At 45.6% G+C, this 12,949-nt stretch overlaps 1 protein-coding gene across 1 annotated transcript in view; it reads left to right on the top strand.

Moving 5' to 3' along the window:
• Nucleotides 1-1,871: 1,871 nt before the first annotated feature.
• The window catches only part of DECR1 (2,4-dienoyl-CoA reductase 1), a 103,817-nt gene continuing 92,739 nt past the window's right edge, over nt 1,872-12,949 (top strand). The window contains exon 1 of the mRNA XM_040432576.1: nt 1,872-2,023. Within this exon, the coding sequence (XP_040288510.1) occupies nt 1,937-2,023 (87 nt within the window). The 5' untranslated portion in view covers nt 1,872-1,936. The remainder of the gene's footprint in view (nt 2,024-12,949) is intronic.

Here is a 12,949-nt window from a genome sequence, read left to right as displayed (position 1 = left end):
GCCCACCTAGGCTGCAAAAAAGTGTCACACATCTGGTATCTCCGTACTCAGGAGAAGGTGGGGAATGTGTTTTGGGGTGTCATTTTATATATACCCATGCTGGGTGAGATAAATATCTTGGTGAAATGCCAACTTTGTATAAAAAAATGGGAAAAGTTGTCTTTTGCCAAGATATTTCTCTCACCCAGCATGGGTATATATAAAATGACACCCCAAAACACATTCCCCACCTTCTCCTGAGTACGGAGATACCAGATGTGTGACACTTTTTTGCAGCCTAGGTGGGCAAAGGGGCCCATATTCCAAAGAGCACCTTTCGGATTTGACAGGTCATTTTTTTCAGAATTTGATTTCAAACTACTTACCACACATTTGGGCCCCTAGAATGCCAGGGCAGTATAACTACCCCACAAGTGACCCCATTTTGGAAAGAAGAGACCCCAAGGTATTTCGTTATGGGCATAGTGAGTTCATAGAAGTTTTTATTTTTTGTCACAAGTTAGTGGAATATGAGACTTTGTAAGAAAAAAAAAAAAAAAAAAAAAAAATCATCATTTTCCGCTAACTTGTGACAAAAAATTTAAAGTTCTATGAACTCACTATGCCCATCAGCGAATACCTTAGGGTGTGTACTTTCCGAAATGGGGTCATTTGTGGGGTGTTTGTACTGTCTGGGCATTGTAGAACCTCAGGAAACATGACAGGTGCTCAGAAAGTCAGAGCTGCTTCAAAAAGCGGAAATTCACATTTTTGTACCATAGTTTGTAAACGCTATAACTTTTACCCAAACCATTTTTTTTTTTTACCCAAACATTTTTTTTTTATCAAAGACATGTAGAACTATAAATTTAGAGCAAAATTTCTATATGGATCTCGTTTTTTTTGCAAAATTTTACAACTGAAAGTGAAAAATGTCATTTTTTTGCAAAAAAATCGTTAAATTTCGATTAATAACAAAAAAAGTAAAAATGTCAGCAGCAATGAAATACCACCAAATGAAAGCTCTATTAGTGAGAAGAAAAGGAGGTAAAATTCATTTGGGTGGTAAGTTGCATGACCGAGCAATAAACGGTGAAAGTAGTGTAGGTCAGAAGTGTAAAAAGTGGCCTGGTCTTTCAGGGTGTTTAAGCACTGGGGGCGGAGGTGGTTAAGCAGACTGTGATTGTCTATTGTTGTGACTTAGATGAAGATCAGATCACATTTTATGACCATTTTGTGCAGAAATCTATATCATTCCAAAGGGTTCACATACTTTTTCTTGGAAGTGTAAGTGATCACTACATACGCGCTAAGCTCCTGATATCCTCACTGTAAGGGCTCATGCACACCACCGTTGGTATCTTTGTGGTCCGCAAAACACAGATGTCGGACTCCCCTGCATAATGGAAACAGGACGGATCCGTTTTGCAGCCCACAGATTCTATTATAACGGAATGCCGCATTCCGTCATAGAATTGCGTTATGGTCCGTGGTAACTAAATCCATAACGCAATTCACCTTTAAACAAAAAATGAAGTGTGAATGAATTTCAAAATATGAAATTCGCTAATCTCTACTGATGACCTATACAGAAGATAAATCAGTACTAAAATCTCGGAAAACCCCTTTAATGTAGCGCCATCTCTTTCATGTCCCTCTCCACCTTGTTTTGCCCAGCGACCCGCCCTGCTGAATGCACATTTGGGGGAATTGATGTTAATAATAAAGATATATATATATATTGTGTGTGTTATATATATATATATATATATATATATATATATATATAGTCACGCTGGGCCACAGCACACAGTTATACTAGAGTGTATGGGCTGGCGGGAGGTGTCGATCACTAGGAGGGCGACCCCGGCAGCTCATAGTCCAAGGTGCTGGCGGGTCACGTGATTCGCCGGTGTCTGTGAAGTGCTCCTGGGTTGTACGCTTTGACATCATCTGAATGTTGATAATGAAAATGGCGGCCTTGGTCTCGGCTGTCGGGCGCCGTGCTGTCCTGAGTGCTAGAGCCGCTCCGAGTGGGATCCGGGTAAGCTTCTAGTTTGCCCTCGGCCTGCGACACTTACCGGTCAACGAAAAGGCCGCTAATAAAGCCGAAAACTGCCGAGTGTTCGGGTTGTAGCGCGGGTTGCATAGGCTGGAATCGGAAAGCGGCCATCTTTGCTGTGGGCAACATGTGTTTTTGTTTTTTTTCCTGATGAGTTCCTTGTGCAAAAAACAAATAAACCGTGCAGAATGTCTTCCGTGCAGCCTGTAGTCCATACATTGTGCAGCCTGTAGTCCATATACATTGTGCAGCCTGTAGTCCATATACATTGTGCAGCCTGTAGTCCATATACATTGTGCAGCCTGTAGTCCATATACATTGTGCAGCCTGTAGTCCATATACATTGTGCAGCCTGTAGTCCATATACATTGTGCAGCCTGTAGTCCATACATTGTGCGGCCTGTAGTCCATATACATTGTGCGGCCCGTAGTCCATATACATTGTGCGGCCCGTAGTCCATATACATTGTGCGGCCCGTAGTCCATATACATTGTGCGGCCCGTAGTCCATATACATTGTGCGGCCCGTAGTCCATATACATTGTGCGGCCCGTAGTCCATATACATTGTGCGGCCCGTAGTCCATATACATTGTGCGGCCTGTAGTCCATATACATTGTGCGGCCTGTAGTCCATATACATTGTGCAGCCTGTAGTCCATATACATTGTGCAGCCTGTAGTCCATATACATTGTGCAGCCTGTAGTCCATATACATTGTGCAGCCTGTAGTCCATATACATTGTGCAGCCTGTAGTCCATATACATTGTGCAGCCTGTAGTCCATATACATTGTGCAGCCTGTAGTCCATACATTGTGCAGCCTGTAGTCCATATACATTGTGCAGCCTGTAGTCCATATACATTGTGCAGCCTGTAGTCCATATACATTGTGCAGCCTGTAGTCCATATACATTGTGCAGCCTGTAGTCCATATACATTGTGCAGCCTGTAGTCCATATACATTGTGCAGCCTGTAGTCCATATACATTGTGCAGCCTGTAGTCCATACATTGTGCAGCCTGTAGTCCATATACATTGTGCAGCCTGTAGTCCATATACATTGTGCGGCCCGTAGTCCATATACATTGTGCGGCCCGTAGTCCATATACATTGTGCGGCCCGTAGTCCATATACATTGTGCGGCCCGTAGTCCATATACATTGTGCGGCCCGTAGTCCATAGATTCCGGTGCAGCGCGGTCATTCCTCCTTGCTGCATTAAATCAATATTTTCTTATCAGAACTATCCAACTTATTTAAAAAAAAAAAAAAAAAAACTACAACTAAATGTGACAGAATAATGAAAGTCCATCTACTAACCCCGTAATCCCCTCTCCCACTGACTCCAGGGGTGCTGACACCAGTATCGCACAGGATTGCCAACCATCCCGAAATTTCTGAACAGCTGGTGGTTCTTGACTGGATTATTTTGGTGGTAATTCTCACCATTTTCCAGCTCCCAGTAAATGCTGGTAATGAGCTCTTACCAGTGTATTGAGCTGTAGATGTGGATACTTCTAATCTTTATCCTTCATTATGGTTTTCCAATTTGTCCATAAAATATGTCGGCTGTCCACGAGATCGGGATAAATTGTCCAGAAAAAAAAGAAAAACTCTTGTTGGCAACCCTGGTGCTGCAGCAGTCACGTGCCGTATATACGCGGCGTCAGCGGTGCAGCCTGTAAACCTGGAGCGTGAGGGGCATCGCCGCAAAAACTGCGAGGGATTATGTGGTGACTGGTTTGTCTTATCACATTTAGTGGCTCTGGGGAGATTTTGAAGTAAGGCCTCCTTCACACGTCCATGATGAGCTGGTCAGTGGTTCATCCCTGAAGGATCCGCGTTTGGTCCGTATGTCAGTTTTTTGCTCTTCGTGTGTCCCCCATATTCCACGTACACCGCCAGGCTGAAAACTAGTTTCCGGATCATCACCTACCAGGGGTTCGTGCAAATCACTGACTAAAAACGAATGGCGTCTGCGTTGTCAGTAGTTTTCACAGACCCATAGACGTCAATGGTCATGTTTGGTCGCATCATGAACCAACGTAGCGGATGGCTCCGTGTTTGTTTTAACTGACCCATGATAGATAAAACATTAAAATCAATGGGTATGTGTGCTGTCCGTAGAGAACGTCCGTGAAGGAGGCCTAAGTCGGACAACTGATTAGTCATTTATTACTGCAGTGTTGTCGGAATTATTCCAGGTTGCACAGGGCTCTGTGGCGATTCCGTCATGGCCGTCTGAATGTCGCACATCGCTCCTAATTGTAATGAAAGCCATTACGCTGTGACTGGCGAACTGCCGTTTGTGTGACATGACAGCCGCCAGGAATCCAAACCTGCTATACCCTCACATGGTATAATGCCTCATTATGTGCCCCCACAAAGTATGATGCCCTATTATGTACCCCTCACACAGTGTAATGCCCCCTTGCGTGCCCCTTGCGCAGTGTAATGCCCTATTATGTGCCCTCAAAGTGAATCTTCACCTAGTCCACGTTCCCACAACGTTGAATACAATAGTGCAGCGGGGGGCATCAGCCTCCCGTTCCACCATTCACCCTAAAACTGATGGTTTAGCGCAGCCATGAGCGATGCGGTGACGTCATCACATTGGCTCGGCCTAGCCACCAGACAGACCTGAGCAGACCTCTAAATGAAGACCTGCCGGATAGGCACAGCAGATATGGTGACGTCACTGCATCACACCTGCCTGTGCCAAACCATCCGTCACAGGGTGAATGGTGGAGCAGGAAGCTGATGGCCCCCCGCTCCACTATTGTATTCAACAGGCTTCACATCCTTGGGGCGCTGATGCTGTGGGTGTCCCCTCAATATGCTTGGGAATACCCCAGTATATTTAACTTTTATTCTGTTTCTCTACTAGGGTCTTAAATTCAGGTCTTTATGTGCACTGAGCCACAGAGCCCAATGCTGTTAGTAAGAGGATTTTCTCTGGATTTTATTGAAAGTGCCTCCAACCATCAGGGCCAGCATAGTTTTCTTTTATAGGCCCAAAATTAGACTTATGACTAAATGTGCCAATTTGCGTCAAAGTTAGGGCTCATACACACAACAGTTTTTTTTTTTCCCCCTGCATCCGATCCGCGTTTTTTGTGGGTCAGATGCAGACCCATTCACTTTAATGCGGACCCTGTGCTGTCCACATCCATATGTCCATTCTGCGGCTCCCGCAAAAATAAATATAGAACGTGTCCTATTCTTGGCCGTATTATGGACAAGTAGAAGCCTGTTCTATAGAGGGCAGGACGTTCCATTGTGCAAAATGCGGAACACACACGGCCGGTATCCGTGTTTTGTGGATCCTTAGGCACATTTTATGACAAAGTCTAGGTGCAATCAGGTTAGTAAATTTGAGCCGGTGTATTTTGTTTGCATTCCAAATAAGTCCACTAGATGGCAGCATTGTTTTGCTGATATTCCTGACTTATAATTTTTTTTATTAGGTAATGTGTGTCTCGTCCCAGACTTTAGTCTAGTGGTTATGGTGTCTGGCTAAATAATGGTTTAAGAATCTTTTAATTTGTTGTGATATGTATATCATTTATTTAACCACTTCATTACCAGAGTGTTTATACCCCTTGCTTACCAGGACAGTTTTTCAGTTGTAGCAATGTATCTATCTAAGGCTGCTTTCACACTTGCGTTTGGTGCGGATCCGTCATGGATCTGCACAAACGAATCCGTTCAGAACGGATCCGTTTGTATTATCTTTAACATAGCCAAAAACGGATCCGTCTTGAACACCATTGAAAGTCAATGGGGGACGGATCAGTTTTCTATTGTGCCATATTGTGTCAGTGAAAACGGATCCGTCCCCATTGACTAAGGCCTCATGCACACGACACTTGTTTTTTGCGTCCTCAAATTGTGTGTCCTCAAAAAAAAACGGATGCGGCATCTGTTTTTTTTTGGAGGATCAGTTTTTTTCCCCACAGATCCCTTGTAATGCCTATCCTTGTCCGCAAATGTGAAAAAAGTAGATGGATAGAATGGAGGCAGAACAGAGCTAAACTGATGCATTCTGAGCTAGGGTTGTTGCGGGTATCGAAATTTCGATACCCAAGCAATACTTTTGCCCGGTATCGATACAATACCAGGATTTCCATTTTTTTTCAATACTGGGCTGCGCTGCTGCGCAGTCTAGTCTAGTATCTCAGTGAGTGCGCTGACATGTTCCTTCAGCAGCACAGGGGGGAAGGAAACAGTCTCTCCCTAGTCCCTTCCCCCTGTGCTGCGCTGCCAATAAAGAGAGAGGGGCAGGTGCACTGCGCCACAAATGATAGGAGGACCTTTCATGGGTCTGGACTTTGTTAAGTAGCAGGCAACATAGAGCGGCGCCCAGGGATCTCCCTGCACTTCCTATTAATCCTGGGCGCCGCTCCGTTCGCCCGCTGTGGCCCCCATTACCATCTCCTGCTCCGTATGCTAATTACTAATATCGGAGCAATGGGGAGGAGACATCAGCTTCTCTCCTGTGCGTTCCTTCTCCCTGGCTGTAGCACTGTCCAGTCACAGCCAGGGAGAAGGAACACCCAGGAGAGAAGCTGATGTCTCCTCCCCATTGCTCCGATAGGGGTCCCCTCCCCTTCTCATTGGTGGTGCAGTGAGCTTCTGATCGGAGCCCCAGCAATGTAATCCTATTAGGGTGAATAGGACAAGGGATGAAAAGATCCCAGGTTCTAGCCCCTAAGAGGGGAAATAGTTATTAAATAAAAAGTAAAAAAAACACCAAATATTAAGTATAAATCACCCCCTTTCCCAATTTTACATATAAAATATATAAACAATAAATAAACATATTAGATATCACCACCTCCGAAAAGTCCAAACTATTAAATTATAAAAAAAATCTATGCGCTGAACGCCGGAACAGAAGAAATAAATAAATAAATAACTGCGCGATTCGCCATTTTTAAAAAAATGCGGAACGCACGTGGCTTTTTTGGTGTTTTATTTTTTTTCACGTGGTATCGAATGGTATCGGGTATTACAATACTTTTTTATGGTATCGAAATCGAATTAAAATTTTGGTATCACAACAACCCTATTCTAAGCGGATCCTTTTCCATTCAGAATGCATTAAGGGAAAAACTGATCCATTTTGGACTCCTTGTGAGAGCCCTGAACGGATCTCACAAACAGAAAGCCAAAACGCCAGTGTGAAAGTAGCCTAACTGCAAATAACTGATTACCGTATGTAAGACGCACCTGATAAGACGGAGGTTTTTGAGGAGGAAAATAAATTAAAAAAATATTTTGACGGTGTGCTTTTGGTGGGTTTTGAACTAATGGTGGTCTGTGGATGACGCTGTTATGGGGGATCTGTGGATGATGCATTGTTATGGGGGGGATCTGTGGATGACACTGTCATGGGGGGGATCTGTGGATGACACTGTCATGGGGGGGATCTGTGGATGACACTGTCATGGGGGGGATCTGTGGATGACACTGTCATGGGGGGGATCTGTGGATGACACTGTCATGGGGGGGGATCTGTGGATGACACTGTCATGGGGGGGGTTCTGTGGATGACACTGTCATGGGGGGGGATCTGTGGATGACACTGTCATGGGGGGGGATCTGTGGATGACACTGTCATGGGGGGGGATCTGTGGATGACACTGTCATGGGGGGGGATCTGTGGATGACACTGTCATGGGGGGGGATCTGTGGATGACACTGTCATGGGGGGGGAACTGTGGATAACACTGTCATGGGGGGGGATCTGTGGATGACACTGTCATGGGGGGGGAACTGTGGATAACACTGTCATGGGGGGGGAACTGTGGATAACACTGTCATGGGGGGGAACTGTGGATAACACTGTCATGGGGGGGGGATCTGTGGATGACACTGTCATGGGGGGGGATCTGTGGATGACACTGTCATGGGGGGGGATCTGTGGATGACACTGTCATGGGGGGGGATCTGTGGATGACACTGTCATGGGGGGGGAACTGTGGATAACACTGTCATGGGGGGGAACTGTGGATAACACTGTCATGGGGGGGGATCTGTGGATGACACTGTCATGGGGGGGGGATCTGTGGATGACACTGTCATGGGGGGGGATCTGTGGATGACACTGTCATGGGGGGGGATCTGTGGATGACACTGTCATGGGGGGGATCTGTGGATGACACTGTCATGGGGGGGATCTGTGGATGACACTGTCATGGGGGGGATCTGTGGATGACACTGTCATGGGGGGGATCTGTGGATGACACTTATGTGATTATAACCCCCATCATCTTAAAGAATACACTGATGTACTGTACACTGGTGTATTCTCAAGGAGGGGAGTTATAGTCAGATTAAATATAAACACTGTCCAGGGACTGTTCTGTAATTGGCATGTGTTTATATTAAATATAACCCCCCTCATCCATAGGAATCCACTCATACACTGCAGTACATGGGTGGTGTATGAGCAGAGAGTAGCAGGGCTGGCAGGCACAATGACAGAGGAGTGTGAAGTGCACACAGGACCCTGGAGCTCAGGTCAGGGGGCAGGGGGGAGAAGTTTTCACTTACTGGAGCTGCGGGTTCCGGTCCCGGGTGCGCACTGGACGCGGTCTTGTTAAGGAAGCACAGGCTGAAGGCAGAATCCTTCAGTGTAGCTGCCAGCCCGCCCGCCCAATAGTTTAATGTCAGGCTCAGGAGCTGTTAGTGAGAGCTCCTGAGCCACCTAATTTGCGTCGCATTTATTTTATAAGACGCAGTGACTTTTTACCTCCACTTTGGAGGGAAAAAAGCGCGTCTTCTAAAACGAAAAATACGGTAATTTCTAAGCCAGCCTACATGTATTTGATATTATTTTTCTCGGGACACCTTAGACCTTTTTTTTGTGCCATTAGATGATGGATATAATATTAAAAAATAAAAAGAATTAAGCAAAAACTGAAAATTATGAAAAAAATAAATATTTTCTAACTATTACAAAAGGTTTCAAGACAAAACATTTTTAAAACCATTACCGTACTGTTGTACTCTGAAAATAAGCGCTATTTATGTAATTTATCTACTGGCTGGGCCCAACGCAAGACTTCAAAAGACTGGAGCCGGTTCTATAGCACCATACTGCCAGAAAAATTTTGTACAGCGCTAAAACCCTACAAGCCCCTTGAAAGTGACTTTTATTATGGTATTCATCTTGGGGAAATTTGGACATTTTTAAATTTTTTTTATTTTTTTTTTGCCTTTTTTACATGCGTTTGTATATTTTACGCAGAAAAAAAAGCCCTGCTATACAAAATATAGCTAAAACAAATACCTCGATTTTTAAAGGGATTCTGTCACCTCCTTTAGCAAATGAGCCTGGTAAGGTGCCCAAGGGGCTGTACTAACCTTCTTGGAGCCCAGCAAGGCCCCCCCTGTGAAGGAGCCCAGCACCGCCTGCGTCCTCCGAATCTCCTCCTTTCTTAACAGTTAGATTGCCGTAATATCGCGATGCGTGAGCTCGCGCATGTGCAGTTCCTTCCCTGAGGCAGATGCCAGCACAGGGATAGAACACTATACCGGCACTGCGCATGCGCGAGATTACGGCGATCAAACTGTGAAGAAAGGAGGAGATTCGGAGGACGCAGGCGGTGCTGGGCTCCAGGAAGATTAGTACAGCCCCTTGGGCTCCTTACCAGGCTCATTTACATATCTCTAAAATCATTTTTTAAACACAATAAAAGGACACAGCGCTATAGGACAGGTATATTGCGGACATGCTAGCGCCGATCTAGCCGTGCATGTCCGCATCTCTATAAGCTAAAACGAGGTGACAGAATCCCTTTAAAATAAACAAATGTGTTGTATGTTTGTATATTTTACACATACAAATTCCACTATACTATTGCTAAAACTAATAAATATATATAAATATTTTTTTATTTATTTTTTATGAGCGAAAAAGGGGCAGGATGTTTGTATGGGTGTGTACGTAGTCTAATTACTATTGTTACTACTAGTAACTATTGCTATATCTTTTGAATTTTTTTGTTTTTCTTTTTTTATACATTTAAAAAAAAAAAAAAATTATTTAGTTTTTTTTTAAAAGTGACTTAACCCCTTTCTGACACAGTCAAGGCAGGAAGAGCTTAATTCCCAGTCTGCAGGCTGTCATTTAATTTTAGAGCCAGAAAAAGCACTCCCTGCCGGCTTTCAACTTCCTCGATGTTAGGGCTCTTTCACACGAGCGGATGCTGTGCGTGACATCCGCTGCATGTATGAGAGCCGAGCCCCGCTCCGGACAGCAGAGACACGGAGCACTAACATGACTGATAATGCTCCGTGCCTCTTTGTGATCTTTTTACTACAAAATCATGATGACAACTTCATCTCATTATGATTTTGTAGTAAAAAGATCACAAAGAGGCACGGAGCATTATCAATCATGTTAGTTCTCCGTGTCTCTGCTGTCCGGAACGGGGCTTGGCTCTCATACATGCAGCGGATGTCACGCACGGCATCCGCTTGTGTGAAAGAGCCTAAGACACGCTTGTAGCAGAGTGCTACAAGCGTGTATTACTGCCTGACCGCTCCAGCTGGCCACGGCACATCTCCCTGTGACCGCAGCTGTCTAATGACATCGCAGTCACATCGATCTGCGGCGGCACGGGCCGCCAGCAGATCGTGATGTAACCCGACGCTTTTATACGTCGGGCTACAGATAAGAGCCTACCGCCGCGGCGGTAGGAAAGTGGTTAAAGAGTAACTAAACTTTTGTATAAATATTTGTTAACTTGTCCCTAATGCCCTAATAAGACTTTTTGCAATGTACTTTATTAATGTATTTTTATTACACTTTTCCCTACCTAAAGCACACGTTTCGCTGTGTGTTTAAAATCTTCGTCCCTGTACTCCGCTGACTGCTCAGCGTGCACCTGCGTTCTTATATTCACTTATTGTGGAGGTGCTGGTTCGTTTATTTTTTCCCCATTGTCACTGCCACTAGGGGAGTGGCTCCCCCTGGTGGTGAGATTGAACCGTGCACCACCAGCCCATTTACCATGTGCTTTTAATTAGATAGCTTGTACAGCTGTATTCTACCCAGCCCATACTGCAGGCTCACAACCTGGGAGAGGCATGTGTAGGATGCAGCTTGGTACTACTTTGCCCAGATTGTAGGCTGTAAGCCCAGGAGAGGCATGTCAGAGTAGGACCCATCTGATTAGAAGCGACCTTGACGACCGGTAGATGGGCCCGAAATATTTATGATCAATTATATTCGCAAAAAGCTTCTAGCTGCATTTGCAGTAAGTATGACCCCCAAGCATTTATTCTTTTAGTGTTTGCTTATATCTTTGCGCAATTGACTAGCAGAGTGCTGTTACCTGTAGTTCTACGTATCCAAGTGTGCTCAGCAGTGTACAGAGTTGTCATTTGTATTACTGGGGCCGCAGCGCAGTGAGTACGGGCAGAGCGCATTATGCTGCTCCTGCCTGTGCCCCCCGATGGTTTACTAACTCCTGGCATAGCACATGGGTACCCTGTAACAATGTGCTACGCCAGGATGAGCGGAGCGGGCTCCTGCCTGTACCTGCGTCGCTAAGAGAACTGCATGTTCTTACTTCCGATTTATTTTAGTACAGCGGTCCCTCAAGTTACAATATTAATCAGTTCCAGGACGACCATTGTAAGTTGAGTAATTGGTTCCAAAGCCCCAAAATGTCATCCAAGATCAGAGAAAATGAAGATTTTAGAAAAATAAGCAGATAAAACCAGTCCTCACATATAACCGTCAGGAATAGCTGCTAATAGCACCTAATCCAGCTATTACCAGAGACGTGACCTGGATTGGTTGGATCTGAGACATTGTGTGTTGAGTCTGGTTTCTACTGACGATGGGTCAGAAAAGGCCATTGTATGTGGACAGTATTGTATCCTGCGGCCGTTGTATCTTGTGGGATCACTGTATACTATAAAACATATGTGCATTGGAATTGGGCGTTGATTCTTGATGTCACGTAGACCTATAAAGTAATGATCTTACAGCCACTCTGTGAATGATTTTGGGGTATCTTTTCCCGTATGTACACACAAAACAGATTTTTCCTATCGCCCATGACAGCACCACCGGAGAGAGGAGGATCCGCCCCACAGAGACAGGAAACCTGCAGAATAAAACGGGCGGGCCTACTCCTCCTCTTCAGTGTGGTTTCCTGTCTCTGGTGGGAAGCCTGCAGCATGGATGCAACAAGCCCTCTCTCTGGTGGCGCTCCGCTACTGACCTGCGGTCCCTGGAAGTTGGCGGCATCGAGGTGCGCTGGGGGCCGAGCAGAGGCACAGCTGACTCCGGAGGGGGTACTCAGTGTGCTGGAGCTGGGGGAAAGCCGGCACCTCCATGGAGGTGCCGCGAAGATTGAACGCCGGCCACCAGGGGGAGGAAGAGGAGCGGCTTTGGCAGTGAGTGCCGGATAGCGCTCCTGTAGTCATGTGACCGGCGTAAGCGTCGGCGGTGACGTAATCTGCCTGCGCCCTAGGGAAAGGAGTGCGATTGTCGTTGCCGGTGTCTGTTTACAACCGGGCTGGCTGCCTGCAATGGAGGAAGACAAGCCCTCTGAGGAGCCTGCTGTCCCTCCTGCTCCGGTACCTCTGAAGGGGTGAGTGTGGGTCTTATGACCTAGATACTTTTATACTGATAGGCATTACTGTTTATTTACAGGTTAAGCCTAGGAAAGTGGTGGCCAAAAGAAAATAGATGTGTGTTGTATAAAGTGGGGTTTCCCTCCGGCGGGAGAAAATGGGCCAGACCTGTATAGACAAAATGGTGGAAGAAGAATCTCCTTCCTTTTATAAATGTCTACAGGCTGTGGTTCGGTCAGAGGTTAACTCCTCCTTAAAACCGCTAAAAAGGAGCAGAGGCCTATTCGTAAAGAGACCCGGCGAAATCC

This window comes from Bufo bufo, chromosome 5 (assembly GCF_905171765.1).
Source record: "Bufo bufo chromosome 5, aBufBuf1.1, whole genome shotgun sequence".
Classification (NCBI taxonomy): domain Eukaryota; kingdom Metazoa; phylum Chordata; class Amphibia; order Anura; family Bufonidae; genus Bufo; species Bufo bufo.
This window is presented reverse-complemented; position numbering and strand designations above follow the sequence as displayed.